At 46.8% G+C, this 23,585-nt stretch overlaps 1 protein-coding gene and 1 pseudogene across 1 annotated transcript; both read right to left on the bottom strand.

Annotated features, from left to right (window-relative positions):
* Nucleotides 1–10,086: 10,086 nt before the first annotated feature.
* LOC123165663 (uncharacterized) lies at nucleotides 10,087–13,191 on the bottom strand (annotated as a pseudogene).
* Nucleotides 13,192–14,714: 1,523 nt separating this feature from the next.
* LOC123165664 (uncharacterized) lies at nucleotides 14,715–17,279 on the bottom strand. Its single transcript, XM_044583354.1, has one exon. The coding sequence runs from the start codon at nucleotides 17,277–17,279 to the stop codon at nucleotides 14,715–14,717; it is 2,565 nt and encodes an 854-aa protein (XP_044439289.1).
* Nucleotides 17,280–23,585: the final 6,306 nt, after the last annotated feature.

Here is a 23,585-nt window from a genome sequence, read left to right as displayed (position 1 = left end):
GTCGTCCTTTCTTCAGGAACTCCATCGTACTTACAAAAATGACAAGGGGTAACTTCGAAAGAACGGGCCTCTGAAAGGTTGACTGTCTGGTTGATAACATCGGGGATGGTGGCGGAAAGTAACTCTCGAATGGAAACTTAAGACAATATCGAGAGCAAGGTAAGTAGGTACCATGAGAAGTTTTGAGCGGGTAGGCAATAGTTCGATGCCTGAAACAAAGTGTGAAAGGGGTCCAGAGCAACGAGAATAAGTATTGTGTCTGATACCAGAATAGATCACTAGGAAGGTGGCTCGTGATCTTTCATACAAAGCCAAGCGTGAGGAATGACTTTAGAAACAGGGGTGTACAGGAGAGTCAGGTTTCGATCCTGTGGAACTATGGGTTATGGGCCCACCATGTGGGTTAAAAGTAGGAAGGGCGCTGACCTCTTGCACAGTCATGATAGCAAGGCATGTCAGAGAATACCCTGTCAGTAATGTTGGCATCAACATCGGTACCAAGGGCGAGGGACAAAGAGAACCATTTTCTTGCACGTTGAACGAGGCGGACCAATAGGCAGAGTTCTCGTTCATCGGTGGTTATCGGAATGTCATCAACGATAGTAACAGGGTCTGACTGACAGAGTGGTACAATGAGGTGCTTACCTAAGCAGGGGATTATCACTGCTCAGTTAAGTCAGATTACAAGAAAGGTTAAACAAAACAATGGAAAGGAAAAATGATTAGTATACTAATCAGAACAATGGAAAGGAAAATGTGGTTATACTCGAGTATCAAGAGTATATCTTTCCCATCCATGTCAGGACAGCAAGTAGACAACCAATTAAGTAAAGGGGCAAGGGATTTCATGATGTTACCCATACCATGTGTTTGGATAATCGATTTAAGAAACATTTAGCATTGCGCTTCCAATGTTCTTATTGAAGATCGAAGTACCTCAGTCATGCTTCGAGATAGCATTGACATTGTCTTCAATCAAAGGTCAGACTTTGGATACACGAAGGATTCATCAGAAACAACTTATAGAATAAGTCTTACAATTTCCTCATGGAAGAATGGTTAACCTTGCTAAAAAGGAAACTATAACAATAGGTCCTCCGGCCAGGTGTGCTAGGCATGACATCACCTTACCGACTCACATAAAGACCAATGTTATAACTCTTGGAAATATGTTCCAACCATCATATCTGACCGAGGTTCAGATCCGATTGGTGTCAGGATACCTCCGACTTAGGATGCCAGAGAAGAAAAGGTACAACACAATTTGACGATATGACAATGTAAGATTCTCGGGAAATGAACTATGGGAGCGAGTTCCAAAAGAAGAGTTCATCATTAAACCAAGGAGAGGATGAGCAGGTGGCTGATGGTCTCAGAGACAATTCATCGAGATTTCCAACAAGATGGATTTCCACAATTATGTGAACAAGGAGATAACATTTGTCAGATCAAATGGTATAATGATGTATGCTCGAGGAAAACATACACCATTAACCATTGGTTGAAAGGTGCACCCATAATATGGGCTTAGGTAGCATGATCAATGTTAGAATGGTGATTCAATAACCAATGGTCTAAGAATGAAATATTGACCATTAACTTCAAAGCAATAGGGTTGCTAGAAGTTTTGAAGTCGCACAGCATAGTTCAATTGTCGGTTTTCCGGTTAGAAACAACACGGGGACCAAGGAATGAACGGATATGGCAAGAAGAATCACCTGTATCAAGAATTCTTAAGAGGTGGTGAAATTCTCACGACATTCTTGACATAAAAGATGGTAATACTCCAAGGTAAGGAGAACAAATGCTGGATAGCAAGGATCTGAAGGTATACACGAGACATGAACAAGTTTGTGTTGGAGGGAAGGCAATAAAGTTATCGATGATAACACAAATCATCGAGGGGCAAGGATGGTATTTCTCATCAAGAATTCGATAGAGATCTCGGAAGAACTCATAATGTTGGTGATGATCACGACACCTTTGTCGAGAGATTTCATGAAGAAGTAATCGATCGGCGATGACATCAAGTCAAAGGAATGATGAAGCGAAAGGTTATTGGAACCAAGGGTACGACACAAACTCCAAACCAAGCTTGTTGTTCAAAGAAAAATGATATGATGAGGAAGATCGGCGTAAGCTTAGCTCATCGTAAAAAATTATGCTCCGGGAAGGACCAAGTAGCACAGTTAAAATTTAGCACGATAAAGATATAGCCGATCAGGCTTGGGATGAGTTGAAGGTTTATTAAACTCGTAAGCAACAAAAAATACTTAGAGTTATTGAATTGGAGTGCCGACTTGATTCACTATTCGGCGTTCTTGGTTGACGACAACCCAGAACCCAGGAAAACTGGAGTCGGTGAGAACTAACAGTTGATGAAGAACCCATAAGAAGCTATGCAGTTCCATGATATTCTCGAGATACCAGAGTGTAATACTCGACGGTAGATCAAAGTAAAAGTTGGACCGGGGTATTGGTCCTCAGAAGACAAACACTTAGACTTGCCCGAGAAATGGGAACAAAGAAGAACAATATAGTCGGAACCATAGCTGCAAGGGATTCAACTTAATGACACCGGAAGAATTGCCCAAATGATTAAATATTTTGCAAGAAGTTTCCATGATAAGTTCCACATCGGGTCCATGGGCAGGAACACAAAGTTCAAGGTCGACTCCCACTTCTTTAATGCATAACCTTTCATTCACTTCTCGTCTTCGAAGAAGTTGTAGTGTTGAAATTTTATCCGGCGAAGCACCAGAAGAGTATGACTCGTGAAAACTTTTGGGTCCATACGGTTTAGAGGAGGCATATGTTCAACCCATAGGGGCTTCTTAGAAACATATACCACAAGTTTCAAGAGTAAATATCACCAGTTCAAAAGCAGAGCATGGTTGGCCAATAAGAGAATAGGATTTACCAATGGCATTATATATCAGAGAAAGAACTACTCGAGGTTTAGTATACAAAGGACACTGTCGAATGATAATTCAACAAAGGATCTGACGGTCCCTAACAGAGCTGATGTGAGCATCGGCACATAATCAGAGGAAGAAAACAATGCAAGGACATTGGATTATAGAAACAACTGACTAATTCAAAGTTTAACGGCAAAGGAATTATGATTTCCAAATCAAGGGATCAGAAGCAAACGTTGTGACCATGGATGGATAAGTTCAGTAGGCTTAGGGGTACAATCGATGGCAATTTGATTGGTCGAGATCCAGCTCATGTTTAAAATGACGTCTGAGCTGGAAGGATGAATTCTAGGATTCGACTGAGGAATGAGAGCATCCTCAACATATTGAATTAATGGACTCAAAATGATAGTGGCCAAGGATGCCAATAAGATTACTAGACTTATGGGATTAACCATAATGCAAGCAAGCAAAATTTTCAAGGGCAATTGGTTGCTGAAGATCTTCGAAAGGTCGAATAGTATTATGAAGTATTTTGCGAAACATATGGACAACTGGGGATGAATGAATTCCCGGTAATTGTGAGGAATTATCCATACATGTATTTGTGCGGAAAAGGAACTGTAAGGCAGTAATCTTAAAGGATTCCCGGAACATCGGAGAGTATTTCAGGGCATCTTGTAATAACAAAAGCAACTGGGGATGGAGGTATGAATGACAAGTGTACGTGGTTATCCATAGAGGTTTATCGATGGACAGGAATTGCAAAAGTGATGGCACAAAGTCTCGAGAGAACATCATAGAGTATCCTCAGAATCTTCTGGTGCAGTAGACGATCATCGGTAATAAGGTGCTCTCCGGGTGAAAGTGATCACGAGATCCTAATGTTAGATATAGCAAAATTCATTTAACCCGAATAGAAGAGAGAGATCAGAGTCCCGGAGTATAGACGAGGAATAAAAGATCCTAATACCACCCAATGGCGACGTGGGCCCATGGGCCGCACAACCATGTTAGTAAAACAGTTTTCATCGACTAGACTCAACTTCGGCCAAGGAGTGTGGAAAGGGATTCATACAGGCAGTCAGCTCTGATACCAACTTGTGACGCCCCCGATTCAATCATACACGCAAACGTGTACGATCAAGATCAGGGACTCACAGGAAGATATCACAACACAACTCTAAAAATAAAATAAGTCATACAAGCATCATAATACAAGGCAGGGGCCTCGAGGGCTCGAATACAAGTGCTCGATCATAGACGAGTCAGCGGAAGCAACACTATTTGAGTATAGACATATGTTAAACAAGTTGCCATAAGATGGCTAGCACAAACTGGGATACAGATCAAAAGAGGTGCAGGCTTCCTGCCTGGGATCCTCCTAAACTACTCCCGGTCGTCGTCAGCGGCCCGCACGTAGTAGTAGGCACCTCTGGTGTAGTAGGAGTCGTCGTTGACGGTGGCGTCAAGCTCCTGGGCTCGAGCATCTGGTTGCGACAACCAGGTAGAATGGAAAGGGGGAAAAGATGGAGAAAAGCAACCGTGAGTACTCATCCAAAGTACTCGCAAGCAAGGATCTACACTACATATGCATGGGTATCTCTGTAAAGGGGCAATATCAGTGGACTGAACTGCAGAATGCCAGAATAAGAGGGGGATAGCTAGTCCTGTCGAAGACTACGCTTCTGGCAGCCTCCATCTTGCAGCATGTAGAAGAGAGTAGATGGTAAGTTCACCAGTATCATCGCATAGCATAATCCTACCCGGCGATCCTCTCCTTGTCGACCTGTGAGAGAGCGATCACCGGTTTGTATCTGGCACTTGGAAGGGTGTGTTTTATTAAGTATCCGATTCTAGTTGTCATAAGGTCAAGGTACAACTCCGGGTCGTCCTGTTACCGAAGATCACGGCTATTCGAATAGATTAACTTCCCTGCAGGGGTGCACCACATTACCCAACACGGTCGATCCCATTTGGCCGGACACACTTTCCTGGGTCATGCCCGGCCTTGGAAGATCAACACGTCGCAGCCCTACCTAGGCACAACAGAGAGGTCAGCACGCCAGTCTAAATCCTATGGCGCAGGGGTCTGGGCCCATCGCCCATTGCACACCTGCACGTTGCGAGGGCGGCCGGAAGCAGACCTAGCCTCCCTAATACAAGAGCAGGCGTTCCAGTCCAATCCGGCGCGCGCCGCTCAGTCGCTGACGTCAAAAAGAGCTTCGGCTGATACCACGACGTCGAGTGCCCATAACTGTTCCCACGCAGTTGGTTAGTGCGTATAGGCCAGTGGCCAGACTCAGATCAAATACCAAGATCTCGTTAAGCGTGTTAATTGAAGTATCCGCGAACGCCGACCAGGGCCAAGCCCACCTCTCTCCTAGGTGGTCTCAACCTGCCATGTCGCTCCGCCACAAAGTAACAGTCGGGGGCCGTCGGGAACCCAGGCCCACCTCTACCGGGATGGAGCCACCTGCCCCTTCAGCCCCCATCTCCGAACAGTATCGTAAGTAATGTAACAGTATAACGTATATAGCATATGCCCGTGATCACCTCCCGAAGTGATCAGGGCCCAGTAGTATAGCATGGCAGACGGACAAGAATGTAGGGCCACTAATGGAATACTAGCATCCTATACTAAGCATTTAGGATTGCAGGTAAGGGTAACAACTGTAGCAACAATGACAGGCTATGCAGCAGAATAGGATTAACCGAAAGCAGTAACATGCTACACTACTCTAATGCAAGCAGTAGAGAGAAGGAATAGGCGATATCTGGTGATCAGGGGGGGCTTGCCTGGAAGCTCAGCCGAGAAGGAGGGTCGTTAACACCGTAGTCGATCTGGGTAGCGGCGGCGTCGGTCTCGGAGTCTAGCAAGAGAGAGGGGGGAGAAACAATAAATATAATGCAAACATATGCATGACGATGCATGACATGACAATGAGCGTTGCTAGGGGTGCTCAAACGCAGTAGTAGGTGATACCGGCAGAGGGGGGAAACATTCGGGAAAGTATTCCGATGTTTCGCGTTTTCGGACAGATGAACTAGAGGGGGAAAGTTGCGTGTTTGCTATGCTAGGGATGTGTGGCGGACGAACGGGCTACGTATCCGGATTCGTCTTGTCGTTCTGAGCAACTTTCATGTAGAAAACATTTTCATCTGAGCTACGATTTATTTTCTATGTTTTTCTAAAGTTTTAATTATTTTTAGAATTTATTTAATTATTTTAAATCAACATTATACAGAATAGTGTATGTTGATGTCATCATGATGTCAGCATGAGTCAGCAGTCAACAGGGCGTTGACCGGGTCAAACTGACGTGTGGGTCCAAGCTATCATAGACTTAGACTAACTAATCATGTTAATTAGTTTAACTAACCATATTAATTAAGTTAAGCTAATTAATCTAAATTAATTAAGTTAATTAATTGATTAATTAAATTTATTTATTTATTTATTTCTAAATTTCCGTCTTTTTTCGTTTTCGTTTCAGGGGGTGGGGCCCCTTTGTCATGGGCCTAACGGATCGGGCGAACGGGTGTGGGTGCTTGCACCCGAGGCCACGAGAGGCGAGGGTGAGCGCGCCCGGGGCCTCGGTGGCCGGCGACGGCGAGAGCAGCACGGGGAGCAGTGGGGCCGCGCAAGGCCGCGGCGGAGCAGGCAGGCGTGGCCGTGGGCGCGCGGGAGCGCGATCAGGCACACGCTGGGCGCAGCGGGGAACGACGCGGGTGCGCGCGAGGGAGCAACAGGGCGCGGCGGTGCGTTGAGCAGAGGAGGCGCGCCGTGACAGGGAAGCAGGGGGTCCGCGGGCGCGGGACGGCAGCAGCGGACGTCGGCCGACGAGCAGAGGCAGGCGGTGGGCGAGGCTATGGCCGCGCGGGCCGGTGGCCTCGGCGAGCAGCGACTCGGGCAGCGGGAGCAAGGCGTGAGCGGCGACTGCGGTGGGCGGCAGAGAGCATGCGGGGGGAGAGGCGTGGCCCCGGGAGGTGCGATGAGCGGCGGGGCCGGGCGGAGCCGGGCACGGTCGGCGCGGCGCTCAGGGGAGAGCAACGCGCGCGGGCGGCAGAGGCGCGCGGCGGGAGCGGGTCGAGGCAGAGGCGGAGCGCACGTCCGCCGCGGCGAGCGCGCGCAGGTGCGTGGTGACCGGGAGGGACGGGGATAGAGGAGGGGCGCGTTCTCACAGTGGCCGTAGGGGAGTGGCAGTGGGGCGCGAGGAGGAGGACGGGGATGACGGCGACGACGGCGGAGACGGGGAGGCAGTCCGGCGAGGTGGCGGTTCAGCGAGGTAGTCTCCGGCGACGGCGTCGAGCGGCGAGGGCGGAGTCGGCCGTCGAGGGCGCGGGATCGATCCCGATCCAGATCGGATCGGGAGTGGGGAGTGGAGACGTGGGGGGGAGTGGGAGCGAGTGGGGAAGGGGGTTAGGGTTTCGGGGGTTAAGGTGGGACGGGGTGGGCCTCCTGGTGGCCTAGAATGGCCAGATGGGCCATTTGGCCCAGGTAGAGGGGGTGGCTTTGCCCCATTTCTTTATTTTTATTTTTATTTGTCTCGTTTTCTGTTTTTGTTCTTTTACTATTTTATTTTATTTAGTTTTATAAATCACAACAGTTGTGCCTAAATTTGTATCACTAATTATACCTCTACTACAAAAAGTTTAAACCTCCAATTAAAAATAGTTTAACAATTTATTAATTAGAAAAGGCGTTCAATTAATTCTTTTGCTACTATTTTATTTATTTTAAGACACTCAATCACTTTTAAAGATGTTGGTTTCTCCACCATTATTAGTTATGCATTATTTTTCACAACGAGAACAATTTGGTTTTTATATTTGAAAACTTTTATTGTTTGGTTTTACTTTAAAATTTGAAATTTGAACTGGGTCTCGAACTGACGCGAGTTTATCAACAGTAACCGAGGTGACGTGGCATCATTAGCAGAGGTTCACTATAGCTTAACTACCCGGGCGTCATGATTATCTATGAATAATATTTGAATCTTCTCTGAATTCTTTTATGTATGATTGGTTATCTTTGCAAGTCTCTTCGAATTATCAGTTTGGCTTGGCCTACTAGATTGATCTTTCTTGCAATGGGAGAAGTACTTAGCTTTGGGTTCAATCTTGCGTTGCTCGATCCCAGTGACAAAAGGGGAAACAACACGTATTGTATTGTTGCCATCGAGGATAAAAAAGATGGTGTTTATATCATATTGCTTGAGTTTATCCCTCTACATCATGTCATCTTGCCTAATGCGTTACTCTGTTCTTATGAACTTAATACTCTAGATGCATGCTGGATAGCGGTCGATGTGTGGAGTAATAGTAGTAGATGCAGGCAGGAGTCGGTCTACTTGTCGCGGACGTGATGCCTATATACATGATCATGCCTAGATATTCTCATAATTATGCACTTTTCTATCAATTGCTCGACAGTAATTTGTTCACCCACCATAATACTTATGCTATCTTGAGAGAAGCCACTAGTGAAACCTATGGCCCCCGGGTCTATTTTCCATCGTATAAGTTTCCAATCTATTTTTACTTTGCAATCTTTACTTTCAATCTTTATCATAAAAATACCAAAAATATTATCTTATCATCTCTATCAGATCTCACTTTTGCAAGTGGCCGTGAAGGGATTGATAACCCCTTTATCGCGTTGGTTGCAAGGTTCTTATTTGTTTGTGTAGGTACGAGGGACTTGCGTGTGGCCTCGTACTGGATTGATACCTTCTCAAAAACTGAGGGAAATACTTACGCTACTTTGCTGCATCACCCTTTCCTCTTTAAGGGAAAACCAACGCATGCTCAAGAGGTAGCACTGTCTCTAATGCATAACCCCAAAAAGATAAAGGCAAATCGGTAAGAGACATCATAGAACGCACCATATCCAAAAGAGTACGGTTATGACGTTCAGACACACCGTTACGCTGTGGTGTTCCAGGTGGCATGAGCTGTGAAACTATTCCACATTATTTCAAATGAAGACCAAACTCGTAACTCAAATATTTGCCTCCGCGATCGGATCGTAGAAACTTTATTTTCTTATTACGATGATTCTCTACTTCACTCTGAAATTCTTTGAACTTTTCAAATGTTTCGGACTTATGTTTTATTAAGTAGATATACCCATATCTGCTCAAATCATCTATGAAGGTCGAAAAATAACGATACCCACTGCGTGCCTCAACACTTATCGGACCGCATACATCGGTATGTATTATTTCCAATAAGTCATTGGCTCGCTCCATTGTTTCGGAGAACGGAGTTTTAGTCATCTTGCCTATGAGGTATGGTTCGCAAGTATCAAATGATTCATAATCAAGTGTTGCTCTTTGGGGTGGGGGTGGGGGGTCTTTTTGACAGGAAAAAAATTATGTGTTCTTCCTTCCTGCTATAATGGATACAAGCCAAAAACTGAACATTTCACACCTGAAGCCTAGCCAGGCCAACCATTTCAACTGTACCTGTATGACAAGAGCTCTTTTGGTCACAAGACCTGAACAAATGGGACAAATCAATTTTTGAATAGGAACTGAAACGTGGTATGGTTAAGGAGAAGCACATCTGAGGAGAACCTGAAGAAACAAAAGGAGACCAAGCAAAACTTTCCAGATTTTAATTCTGACCTGACAAACAAAATCTGAAGCATTTGTCCGAGAATGCAAAACCTAAGCAGCACTTGAACAGCACGGTTCAGCAGTGTTTCCTTGTAGAATCTGAAATTGAGCATCCATGAATAGCTTGACTACAAAAGCTGGGGAAAACTCACAACAATATGACTCTAGAGTCTGGGAAAAGAATGAAATAAAACGCTCGCACAGTATAATCAGTGTAGTGGCAGATGATCGGCAATGTGAGACAAACAGTGTGCACTGAGAACTTGGCACTGATCTGAGAGACTACTAAAACGGATATGTACAGCAATAAAACCATGATTTGAGGAAATAAACAATAAAGCAATTGAATATAATTTTCATAAAAGGGTAAATATATTCTGGACATAGACATTTCAGATGCACAAGATAAAAAAAGATCCAATATCAAAAATTTATCAACTAGTCAATAAATCTCATAGTTTTGCTTGGAATTTGTTTTGCTGATAATGCATCGATGTCATCGTGATGTTTGATATAGCTGTCCAAACTACAAATAACCAGCATAATGTTTGCATCAACCTCTTTTGACAAATATATAGAAGAAAGTTTTTGTTAGAATTCCTCTGGCGATGAATGGAAGTATGTGAGTTTCGGCAGATTACAGGAATGCTACATTCAACACGAAATTTGAAACCATGAAGGAACTGCATTACATATTTGGTGCAAAACTATGTCTTGAAAGATTGAAAATTCTCAATCTTAAACAAGTTGAGAAAATACATTCTTAGCATAACCACAGAAACTTGAATAAATTGTACAGAAAGAGTTAAGATGCACAGCTAGAAGCATCTCTCAAGGCTGTTCAGTAGATGGGTCATGGTTTGAAGGTTCAATTTCAATGAGTACCCATATCTTCGTCAGGCATGGCATCCATTGTTCTCCCATAGTCCTTACCAATCGTGCCATTTTATCGAACGACAGCAAAATGTGAATGACAATATAGATGAAGACAGCAATGACGAGTGCGAAAATATATGCCGACGTCTTCAAGTTCCTACAACTGCCTGCAGCATACGCCCCGAGCAGACCAAGCAAGTCCATCACCATTGCTGTTTTCATTGCAAGTAGAGATCTCTTGTACTTACTTATTGTGCTGTTCAGCAGCATGATGACTATAACCATCGATGCCATGAACGCCGTGGCGCTGCAGTAGAAGAATACCTTATACCGTATCGGATGGGTATCATGGATGACTGGATCACCTGTGAAATGGCCATCGCGGTCATCAGGCCAAAGGGCACTTGGAGGAAGGAGCCCAGCTTGGTACGTAACGGACACTGTGAAAGTTCCAATCAGCATCAAGTCTTTACGCCATTTTTGGCTAGTTTTTTTGTTTACTTTGATGCTTCTATCATGATTCTTGGGTGGATTCGGACGCTTGAAAGCAGTGATGTGAAACATCCAGTTAAAGAAGTTGATCACCTTATCTTTTGCAAAAGTCAGAACCAGAACTAGAATCATGATGCACGCAAAGACAGCAGCCAAGACTAGAATGACATAAACCGACACTGACACTTTTCGGCAGCTTCCAGTGGCAAAAGCACCCATGAGACTGATCAGATCTAGTAGCACACATGCACGCAGTGTGTACCCCTGCAATCCCTTGTGGCACAGCCTTCTACTAATAAGCAGCATAATTACAGCCAATGATGCCATGAAAGCAGTGGAATTCAAGTAGATGAAAGCCTGGTAACGGCGTGGAAACTCATCACTGAACAATGGGTGACCTGCCTCGTGGCTATCTCTGTTGTCAGCCCAGAAGCCACCTGGTGGACTTATACCAGCTTGGTATGTGCTGGATGCTGCCAGAATTGCAAGCATCATTAGAAACTTGCGCCGCTTCTCCAAATCTTTCACTTCAGGGTTATCATCTTGCTGCTGAGCTGATTCATCGGGAACTCTTGCGTCCACAAATAGCACACTATGGAGCACAACATAAGAGAAAACAAGGATGACTAAGATTATCACATAGATTGATGTGGATAAAGTCCGGCTGCTGCCAGCAGCATATGCCCCCATTATACTGAAGAGGTCAAAAACCATGGCTGTCTGCAGCACATATCGTTTCATGGCACCTATGGTGATTAGCTGGCTCTGGAGTAGGGTGATGATAACCAATGATGCGACGAATGCAGTGGCGTTGCAGTAGAAGAATGTTTTGTACCACATGGGATGGATGGCCTCTAGGATTGGATCTCCAGCAAGATGCTCATCTCGACTGTCTGGCCAAAACCCGCCCGGGGGGTGCAACCCAGCTTGGTATGTAATAGTCACAGCAAGGATGCCAAGCAATAAAAGGTATGTGCGCAACTTCCCCAAGTCATCTTTCACATTACTAACAGTGTTTGATGCATCATTGTTGTATGAATGTTGCCTATCATACTCTAATGGTGTCACCTGCCCACTGGATCTGCTGCAACTGTCCATAAAGGAGTTTAGCTTCAACATCAGCTTATTCTGCTCTCCTTCCATCCACTTGATCCACTCCCTGATAAATCCTGGCTTGGGCACCATAGGAGCGACCCATTGAATGATGAGGTAGAGCCGGACCGCACCGACAAGCGAGAACACAAATATAGACGTACGGACTTCCCTGCAACTCCCTGCAGCATAAGCAGCCATAAGGCCAAGCAGGCTAATCAGAACCCACAACCGAAGTACGTTTGACTTGGAAATGTGATTCACTCCCGCTTTACTGAGGAGCATGATGATGATGACAAGGGATCCAGAAAAGGCAGTTGAATTGCAGGCCATAAATGCCTTAAAGCGGCGGTGGTAGTGATCTCGAAGCACCGGGTCACCGGCAATGTGGCTACCATTGTTGTCAGGCCAGAAGCCACCCGGAGGACTTAGCCCTGCAGTATATGTCACTGCTGCTGCCAATGTAGCAGCAACCAGCAAGAAACTGCGATTCTGCTCCAGTGCCTCCTCTTTATCATGGAGAGGAGCATCTGGTTCATCTCTGATGTTGTGCCTTCTGCTGAAAACTTGTGCTATAGAATCCTCCCAGAACCTCTGGATATTGCTGAATATGTCTCGGAGCCATTCAGGCGCTAGATGCCGGAAGAACACTACATGAAGTGCGACATATGTGAAGATGCCAGCAAGTAATACCCAAATGCACACAGATGTTCTGACCTCCCTGCAGCTCCCAGCAGCATAGGCCCCCATAAGTCCCAGCGGTTAACCAACATTGCAAACTGCAGCGATCGGAGCCAAATTGCATTCCGGCTCAGCTCCCTGACCAGGAGCAGGATCAGAACAATGAGTGATGCCATGAATGCTGTTGCATTGCAGTAGAAGAACACCTTGTACCGCTTGACGTAGCTATGTAGCATGACAATGTCACTGGCAAGGTGGCCTTGCTGGCTATCTGGCCAGAGACCACCTGGTGGAGCCAGCCCCGCCTGGTAGGTGATAGTGGCTGATAAAGTTGCCAGCAGGATCAAGTACTTCCTTAGCTTCCATAGAAACTCTCCTTCATCAGCACTACTCGGTGTTTGGTCATCATACTGATGTTGTAGCTGACTTGTGGTATTTTGAGGTTCATGACCATTATTACCAGGCTGTGGCTCGGACTCCATGACCATGTGCTCATAGACCCAAAGCAAATCTCAGCTAAGAATTTGAAGCCTGAAGATTGCCGCGTTCATTTGTCATTCTTCGGATTTGGAATATTCCCAGGTTCTGATCCTTGTTATTATCTCCAGAAAGTTAAGAGGGTGTGAAGAGAACAAACAGTGAAATCAAATCCGATGAATTAAGAGCGTGTGAAGAAAACAAACAGTGTAATCAAATCCAATGACAAATTTACTGACAGAAACAGTCAAAGGATGTTAGAAAATAGCTTCAGATTTAGCCCTGGGAAACGACCATGCTATCGTCAAAAGGGAAAAAGAAACAAAAAAAATAATAATGTTTCCATTTGGTTATTCCTAGTCGATTCCCAGCTTTGTGTAACAGTTGCAAAGTATCTCTTGCGGTGGCCCAGCATAAACAGTAAAACGGGTTTGAATCCTGTAATGCGGTATTTCTGTGCTATTATGTAAGATATTCCTTATCCGTGTTCAGGAGTGTGTGTTAATAGCTAATGTGACCTTTTTAAATTATTATCTCTCGCTGATTATAAGCTTCTTTTACCTCTTTGCTGAAATCATCTTCAAAACATTGATTGTGACATTTGCAATTTGTCTGGTAGTATTTATTTTCTCAATCCTGCACAAAGTAGACAGTTCCTGCTTGTTCTTGTCTTTTAGTTGACCTGGTTAGTCTTGAGCTTATTGTTGATAGCAGCGTCTAATCTTAGTGTCAGAGAATCTGCTTCCAGATTACATATGGCGCAATATTTAAGTCTCATTTCCAACTATAAGATCTAATAGCATTGGCGCACATTTATCATATATTCAGATTATAAATAAATTATAAATTATGAGATATATCAAACTAACCCCTAAAAAGGAACCAGATGTATTAACTTAACTATAGTTATCTTATTGCCAGTCAAGAAGTGATGCCTGTCCATCCCTCTAATTGCTTTAGGGCCATCCGGTACATAGATTGCGTGATCAAAACATATCGGCGCATCTATTTTCAACCAAACATTCAGATTGCTTGTCATTTATCAATTTTTTAGGGAATAAATGCATTAATATTACAACTGCACTTCTGTTACCAGGGGGTTCTGCCCTGGTACACTAGTAGTACGCCAGGAATGCAAACTAGTTCTTTCATTAAAAGAGTTTTACATTATGTAATAAAATATTGTATAGAGGCAAGATATCGCATGGCCTCCCCTCAAAAATTAATTAATGTAAAACTATGTTTATGAAAGATTGAAAAAACTCAAGCGTGGAGAAGATACATTCTTAGCATAACCACACAGCTGAATTAATTGTACGAAAAGAACTAAGACACACAGCTAGAAGCCTAGAAGCATCTCTCAAGGCTGTTCAGTAGATGATGACCGATGGTTTGAAGGTTCAGTTTAAATGAGTAACCATATTTTCGTCAGGCATGGCATCTGTTGTTCTCCCATATTCTTCAGCAATCGCGCCATCATATCGAACGACATCAAAATATGAGTGACAATGTAGATGAATACATCGATTAGAGTGTGAAAATACATCAGACTTCTTCAGGTCCTGCAGCTGCCTGCAGCATACGCCCCGAGCAGACCAAGCAAGCCCATCATCATTGCTGTTTTCATGGCAAGGGCATATCCCTTGTACTTCCTCATTGTGGTGTTCAGCAGAAGGATGACTACGACCGTCGATGCCATGAACACTGTGGCATTGCAGTAGAAGAATACCTTATACTGCACCGGATGGGTATCATAGATGGTTAGATCACGTGTGAAATATCCATCGCAGTCAGCAACCCAAAGGAAACCTGGAGGAAGGAGCCCAGCTTGGTAAGCAAAAGACACTGCGGAAGCTCCAATCAGCATCAAATCTTCACGCCATTTTTGGCTAGTTTTCTTGTTCCCTTTGATGCTTCCACCACAATTCTTGGGTAAATTCAGACGCTTGAAAGCAGTGATGTGAAACATCCAGTCAAAGAAGTCAATTACCATATCTTTTGTAAATTTCAGTAGTAGAACCTGAATCATGATACAGGCAAAAACAACAGCCGAGATCAGGATGACATAAACCGATGCCGACACTGTTCTGCAGCTTCCAGCGACAAAAGCACCCATGAGACTGATCAGATCTAGTAGCACGCATGCATGCAGTGTGTATCCCCGCAGTCCCCTGTGACACAGCCTTCTGCTAACAAGCAACACAATTAAAACCAATGATGCCATGAAAGCAGTGGAATTGAAGTAGATGAAAGCCTTGTAACGGCGTGGAAACGCATCGCTGAACAATGGGTGACCTGCCTGGTGGCCATCCCTGTTGTCAGTCCAGAAGCCACCTGGTGGGCTTATGCCGGCTTGATATGTGCTGGATGTTGCCAGAACTGCGAGCAGCATTAGAAACTTGTGCCGCTTCTGCAAACGTTTTGCTTCAGCGTTATCATCTTGCTGCTGAGCTGATCCATCAGGAACTCTTGCGTCCACAAATAGCACAATATGAACAAGGATGACTAAGATTATCACATACATTTGTGTGGATAAAGTCCGGCTGCTCCCAGCAGCATATGCCCCCATTATACTGAAGAGATCAAAACCCATGGCTATCTGCAGCACATGTCGTTTCATGGCGCCTATGGTGATCAGCTGGCTCTGGAGTAGCATGATGATAACCAATGATGACACAAATGCAGTGGCGTTGCAGTAGTAGAATGCTTTGTACCGAATGGGATTGATGGCCTCGAGAATTGGATCTCGACTGCGTGGCCAAAACCCACCGGGGGGATGCAACCCAGCTTGGTATGTAATAGTCGCAGCAAGGATGGCAAACCATAAAAGGTATGTCTGCAACTTCCCCAAGTCATCTTTCACATTATTAACAGTGCTTGATGCGCCATTTCTGCATGAATGTTGTCCATCATACTGTAATCGTGGCACCCGCCCATTGGATCTGCTACAACTATCCATAAAGGAGTTTAGCTTCAAGACTAGCTTTTTCTGCTCTCCTTCCATCCACTTGATGCACTTCCTGATAAATTCTGGCTTAGGCATTATACGAGCAACCCATTGAATGATGAGGTAGAGCAGGACTGCACCGAAAAGTGAGAACACAAAGATAGATGTATGGATTTTCCTGCGACTCCCTACGGCATAAGTAGCCATAAGGCTGATCAGAATCCACAACCGAAGTACATTTGACATGGCAATGTAATTCACTCCCGTTTTACTGAGAAGCATGATGTTGATGACAAAGGAACCAGAAAAGGCAGTTTTATTGAAGAACATAAACGCGTTGAAGCCGAGGGGGTATTTGTCTCGAAGCACCAGGTCGCCAGCAATGTGGCTACCATTGTTATCATACCAGTAAGATCTGCCACCTGGTGGACTTAACCCTGCAGTATATGTCTTTGTTGCTGCCAATGTAGCTGCAACCAGAAAGAAACCGTGATTCTTCTCCAGTGACTCCTTTTCATCTTGGATAGGAGCATCTAGCTCATGTTTTATGTTGTGCCTTCTGTTGAAAATGTGTGCTATAGAATCCTCCCAGAACCTCTGGATGTCCCTGAATATTTCTCCAAGCCATTCAGGAGCTAGATGGCGGAAGAATACTACATGAAGCCCGACATATGTGACGATGCCAACAAGAATTACCCAGATATAAATGGATGTTCTGACCTCCCTGCGGTTCCCGGCAGCATAGGCCCCCACAAGCCCGAGCAGGTCAAGCAGCAGCGCAAACTGCAGCGAACGGAGCCAAATTGCATTCCATCTCAGCTCCCTGACCAGGACCAGGATCAGAACAATGAGTGATATAATGAATGCTGTTGTGTTGCAGTAGAAGAACATCCTGTACCGCTTGGTGCGGCTAAGAAACATGACAACGTCACTGGCAAGGTAGCCTTGCTGGTTATCTGCCCAGAGACCACCCGGTTGTGCCAGCCCCGCCTGGTAGGTGATAGTGGTTGATAAAGTTGCCAGCAGGATCAAGTACTTCCTCAGGTTCCATAGAAGCTCTGCTTCATCAGCACTACTCGGTGTTTGGTCATCACACTGGTGTTTTTGTTGCTGACTTGTGGTATTGTGAGGTTCATGACCATTACCAGGCTGTGGCTCGGACTCCATGACCATTAGCTCATAGAACCAATGCAAATCTCAGCTAAGAATCTGAATCCTCAAGATTGTCGCGTTCATTTTTCATTCTTCGGACTCTTAATATGCTGAGGTTCTGTTCCTTGTTATTATCTCCGGAAGTTAAGAGGGTGTGAAGAAAACAAACGGTGACATCAAATCCAATGACAAATTTACCGCCAGAAACTGTCAAAAGGATAGTAGAAAATAGCTTTGGATTTAGCCACTAAGAAATGATTGTGCTTTCATCGAAAAAATAAAACAAAGCAAAGAAACTAATAGCGTTTCCATTCGGTTATTCCTAGTCGATTCCCAGCTTTGTGTAACTTTTTCTTTTGCAATCAAAGCTTTGTGTAACTGTTTCAGGTAAAGTATCTCTTTGCAGTCGACCAGCATAAACAGTAAATCAGGTCTAAATCCTGCGGTGAGGTATTTCTATGTTATTATGTAATAATCTGTGGAATTTGCAGTTTGTCTAGTAGTATGTTTTTTTTCTCAATCCTGCACAAACTAGACCGTTTCCCCTTGTTCTTGTCTTTTTGGTTGACCTGGTTGGTCTTGGGCTTATTGTTGATGGCAGTGTCTAATCTTAGTGTGTCAGAAATCTGCTTGCAGATCACACATGGCAAAATATTTTAGTCTCATTTTGTAACTACAAGATTAATAGTATGGGTGTACATTTATCAGATACTCAGTTATACATTATGAGGTACAGAGGTATACAAAACTAATCCCTAAAACGGAACCAAATGTATTAACTTAACTATACCACTCCTCTACTTGCTTTAGGGCCATCCGATGCATAGATCGCGTGATTCGAATATATAGACAGCTATTTCCAACCAAAAATTCGAATCACTTGTCATGTATCAATTTTTGGACCCGCTCCTCCGGCCCTGCAGGCTCGCACGCTCGGCCTCCTGGGCGCGCCGGCCCCTGCCGTGATTGTGGCGGCATCCTCAAGCCGGCTCCCGGGGCGGTCCGCCCGGGTCACCTAGCCACCGGCCCCTGCTGCTGAGGTCCCTGTCCAGGAGGCCCCCGCGCCCCCGCAGCCTCGCCCGAGTCCTCCCGTACCTCTGCTTCGCCTGGCTACCTGCCTCGCCAGTTTCCCGCCTGAGGTGGCCCCTGCTTCCCCGACGGTTGTGTCTGTGGCGGCCGCGGAGGTGACCACTCTGGTGGCCTACTCCAGGCAGATCAGGTCTGCCTCGACACCGGTGACCGCCTCTCGTCGCAGCGCTCGACTTGACGCGGCGAGACCGGTGGACAGTTCGGCACCGTCCATCCCCGAGCAGGCGGAGATCCGGGAGGCCGTCTAGAACCTCGAGACAGGTACCCCAGACATCACTGCTAGTTCATCAAATTGCTCATTTCCTGCTCTCGAGTCGGCTCCGCTCGGCCATCTGGCTAAGGTCGCGGCGGACATGGCGATCATCTTCAGGGGAGAAGTGGGTCCTCCCCTAGTCCATATTGAGGCAATCCGTGCACACGAGATCCTAGATGGGAAATTAGCTGAGACTCGGGCTCGCCTTCTTAGCGCCTCCAACCCGGAGACATCCAACCCCCTGATAAACACCGTAGTACCTTGACGAAGGTGGTGGAGATCCGTGGCCGCACCCGCTCCCGCACTGTTGCCTTGCGCGCGCAAAGTGCCTCCCTCATCCTGGGGTCAAGCAGTCCCCCGATGGCTCCTTGATGCAGACTTTCTTCTGGAACATTCGCGGTTTTGGCCAAGATGGCCGACGCCGCCAACTCATCGAGTAAATGCGTGACGAGAGGATCGACATCGTGGCCATCCAAGAAACCATGCGTTCGGATTTTGCTCTTCTGGAACTAGAACGGTTAAGCACCGGCCTATTTGCCTGGCACTAGCTCCCTTCTAGTGGGACCACTAGCCATTCGGGTGGCATCCTTTTAGGCGTAAAGGATGCCATCTTCGAGGTGGGCAGCATGGGCAGAGACAGGTTCTATGTTAGCATGGAAATCTTCAAGAGGACCCTCAACTTCAAATTGGAAATTGTCATAGTCTACGGCCCCGCCGACCACCGTCGTTCTGAGGCCTTCCTCGACGAGCTTACGAGGAAAGTTTTGACTGCCCAAGTACCAGTGGTAGTTGGGGGCTACTTCAACTTGATTCGCTCGGTTGAGGACAAGAGCAATCATTTAGTCAACTACCCACGGATGCAGTTGTTCAACGACTGCATTGCTGATCTCGGTCTCCGAGAATTAGATAGGGTTGGTGCCAGGTTCACCTGGACCAACCGCCAAGCTGACCCGACGCGGTCCGTCATCGATCGCGTTTTCTTGTCTCCGGAGTGGGAGCTTCACTGCCCCGTAGCCTTCCTCCGGGCCATCACCCGAATTGGTTCTGACCATGTTCCGCTTCTCCTATCTTTGGAGAGTGAGCGGCCACCTCCACCCCCCTCCCGGTTCCGCTTCGAGACCTTCTGGCTTAACCAACAAGGGTTCATCGAGGCCGTCCGCGATTGGTGGATTGCGGCCCGCGTAACCCCTCCCGGTCCCTTTCTGCTCTGAAGGGTTGGGGGTGCCAACCTCGGCTGGAATTTGAGGGAAACGTAAGAAAGCTCTTCTCGCATCCATCCAGACATTAGACCTCCAGGCAGACTCCTCGGGCTTGTCCTCCGACAAATGGTTGTTCCCGTATGACCTTGAGGACCAACTTACGGTCATTTACACTGATGAGGAGGCCTGCTGGCGCCAACGAGGTACCCAGAGATGTGCCCTCAAGGGCGATGCTAATACGGCGTACTTCCAAGCCATTGCCAATGGCCGGAGAAGTCGTAACACCATCCCTTTCCTATGGGACAGTGATAACCTCCTCCAACGTCCGGCGGAGATTCGCACTCACGTCGATGGCTTTTATAAAGCCCTCTTCTCCTCCCCTGGGGGGGGGGGGGGGCTCTGGCCCCAGACATTTGGGTCGAGCATCAGCATGTCTCGGCGACCGAGAATGATGCCCTCGCAACACCTTTTTCCGACGAGGAGGTTCTGATGGCCATTTGAGGGCATGAATCCGGCATCCGCCCCGGGACCCGATGGCCTACCTGTAAAGTTCTTCCAGACATTCTGGAACATCATCAAGCATGCAGTGATGGCGCTCTTCGAGGAGTTCTACGTGGGCTCCATAGACCTGTCCCGACTTAACTACGGGATCATCACTCTCATCCCCAAGGTGTCAGGGGCCTCAGGCATCTGCCAGTTTCGCCCGATCACGGTGATCAGTATGATCTTCCGCATTCCGGCGAAGGGGTACACCAATAGGCTGACCTCACTTGCTGAGCACATCACCCATCCAAATCAGTCAGCCTTCATCCAAGGCCGATATATCCTGGATGGGGTCTTGGTCTTCCATGAAGTCCTTCATGAGGTCCACGCCAGACATTAGAAGGCGGTCTTCTTGAAGATTGATTTTCATAAAGCCTATGACACGGTGCACTGGCCCTTCCTTCGGGAAGTTTTACTCCGTAAGGGCTTCGATGATAGCTAGGTCACCCGTGTCATGTAGATGGTCTCCTGCGGGTGCACCACGGTCAACATTAACGAGGGGATCGACCCCTTCTTCCCCACCTTATGTGGGGTTAGACAAGACGACCCCTTCTCCCTCTTTTTGTTCAATATGGTGGTCGATGCTCTCGCTGCCATTCTAGACAAGGCCAAAACCGTGGGTCATATCCGCGGTGTGGTTCTGCACCTTGTGGGAGGGGTGGGGTCTCCCTCCTGCAATACACCGATGACACCATTATCATGGTGGAAGGCTCCACGGCCGACATCGCAAATTTGAAATTCCTCCTCCTCTGCTTTCAAAAGATGTCGGGTCTCATGATCAACTTCGACAAGAGCGAGGTGATGGTTATGGGCTACTCGCCTGCCGAGCGTCAGAGCATTGTCGACTGACTTAATTGTCATTTGGGTTCCTTCCCTACGTCCTACCTGGGGATACCCATTAGTGACTCTTGACTCTCCATGGTGAACCTACGACCAGCTATGACTAAGCTCCAACACCGTGTCGAACCTTGGCGGGGCATATGGCTGTCCAAGGCGGCTCGGACAGTGCTCATCAACTCCTCACTTTCTAGCTTGCTCTTGTACATCATGAGCTTCTATGGCCTCCATGAGACCCTCCATCATGAGCCAAGTATGAAGCGAGATTCTTCTGGGCTGGGAAGGGCGATAAGCAAAAATACCATATGGTTCGCTGGCCCGATATTTGCAAACCCAATGACCAAGGCGGGCTCGGGATCATGCCGTCCAAACGCATGAACATCACCCTACTGACTCGTTCGTTGTGGCGAATTGCAAATGTGGAGGGCGACCTTCGGCTAGACATCATCAGGAGAAAATATCCCTGAGGACAACCGCTTGCCTTCTGTCAGTGGTCTGGCGGCTCACAGTTTTGGCAGTCCATCATACAGCTGCTTCCGGTTCTCCGCATTGGGACCTCCATCTCGGTGGGGTCCGGTGCATCGACCTTGTTCTAGTTCGACAGGTGGGTTGGGGATCGCCCCTTCACCACCTGATTCCTGGACTTGTTCTCCATCGCGGTGGAACCTAGGATCTCCGTCGAGGTGGCCCTTATTGACTTAGGGCGGCTCGCGTTCCGGCAGCCAGTTGGGCCTCCGGAACATGCCGCCTGGCATGAGCTCCTTGAGTGCATCACCCTCTAGTCGCCCGACGTGGATCAGTCGAGCGATCTCATCTCCTGGCATCTGGAGTCTTTGGGCCGATTCTCCGCCAAATCGCTATACCAGGCCATTGCGACTACTCCGGGCCCTGAGCCCCCGGTCAATATCTGGGCTATTAGACTTCCGCTGAAGATTAGGATCTCCCTGTGGTAATGGATTCGAGGCCGGGTAACTTCAGAGATGGAGGTCCTCAAGAGGAATGGCCCTTGTGATGGGCTTTGCCCCTTGTGTGGTACGTCGGAGGACTCGAATCACATCTTCTTACCTACGTATTCGCGCAATTCCTTTGGAGTTGCGTCCGAGAGGTGGTCGATGGACGTTGGTGCAACAACAACTTCCCCGACATCTTTGCGGAAATCCAGGCCTCTCCGCAGCATGACCACCACATTAGGTGGCTGGGTATTGGTGTTCTCGCTTGGACGCTTTGGATGGTCTGCAATAGACTTGTGATCCAGCGTGCGCCTCTTCGACGAGCTACTGACGCAGTTTTCAAAATCTGTGGCTATTTGCAGCTCTGACGGCCGCTTAGCCGCCTGCAGGACCGAGACACCATCGACATCCTCATTGTAGATCTTCGCGCGATGGCCCTCTGTTTCGTGCCGCCGCTTCCTCCACCACCTCCCGAGCCGAATTAGCCCCTTGGTGGCCTGAGATACCCCCTTTTTTCGCTTTATTTAGGGCTTGTTGAGCTGTGCCCGCAGCAAAACCCTCTTGAACCTGTTTGTGTGCTACCTGTGTGTGTGTGTGGTGTGAACCTCTGTTGAATCTTGTGGCTCTGATGGTTTGCTTTATATATATATAAAGCGAGACGAAAGCCTTTTTCAATAATGCATTAATATAGGTTATAACTGCACAATGAACCTTGTGCACACTCCCCTGAACCACAGTCAGTTGTGTTACCAGGGGGTACACTAGTACGCGAGGAATGCAAACTAGTTTCTTTCATTGCTGGGGCAGATAGTAATGGGAACACATAAAGGTTCCATTATTCTGTCATCCTAGTCTTCCTCGAATGAATAAATGCTTGGGAACACAATGAATAAACTCACTTATTCATGGACATTTAGCTTTCACTGGCTTCTAATGTTGATGGCAGGCCCACACTGAAGCAAAATCATTTAGAGCATAGGCCTTCCACTATGTGCCCGGTGCGATACTTCTGAAAAGTATGCCATGTACGCATCGATGCCAAATATAAAAAACTTTTGGCACTGTTCTCACAACGTGAGAGAGTTTGGCACCGCTGTGCACACAGTCCCACATATATATAAAAAAATCAATAAACCCAACTACACCAGCCTCTCCCTCTCCCATAAAAGTGTTTTTTTTATTGCGTGAGTGAATTTGGCAACGAAGCAAGTAAGTGCTCCAATGACCTGAATTTTTTTAGGGCACCAGCTGAGCGTCATTGATGCCAAATGCATCAAAAGTGAATTTGACACCTGTTTTGGCCTACATAGTGGAGGGCCTAAGCATATGCCCTGTCCAACCTGGCATTCTGCACCTCCCAAAATCAGGTCCTCATCCCAATCATTCCACTGAGTTTGGGCCACAGATGGCCCATGCCGATTAGTTTGGCAAGCTGAGACGCAGTGTTATTTGTGCA

Source organism: Triticum aestivum, chromosome 7D, assembly GCF_018294505.1.
Source record: "Triticum aestivum cultivar Chinese Spring chromosome 7D, IWGSC CS RefSeq v2.1, whole genome shotgun sequence".
Lineage (NCBI taxonomy): Eukaryota > Viridiplantae > Streptophyta > Magnoliopsida > Poales > Poaceae > Triticum > Triticum aestivum.
This window is presented reverse-complemented; position numbering and strand designations above follow the sequence as displayed.

What these genes read in the sequence shown, in the direction of transcription:
- LOC123165664 (XM_044583354.1), bottom strand. Translation starts at nt 17,279, where the DNA reads ATGGTCATGGAGTCCGAGCCACAGCCTGGTAATGGTCATGAACCTCAC.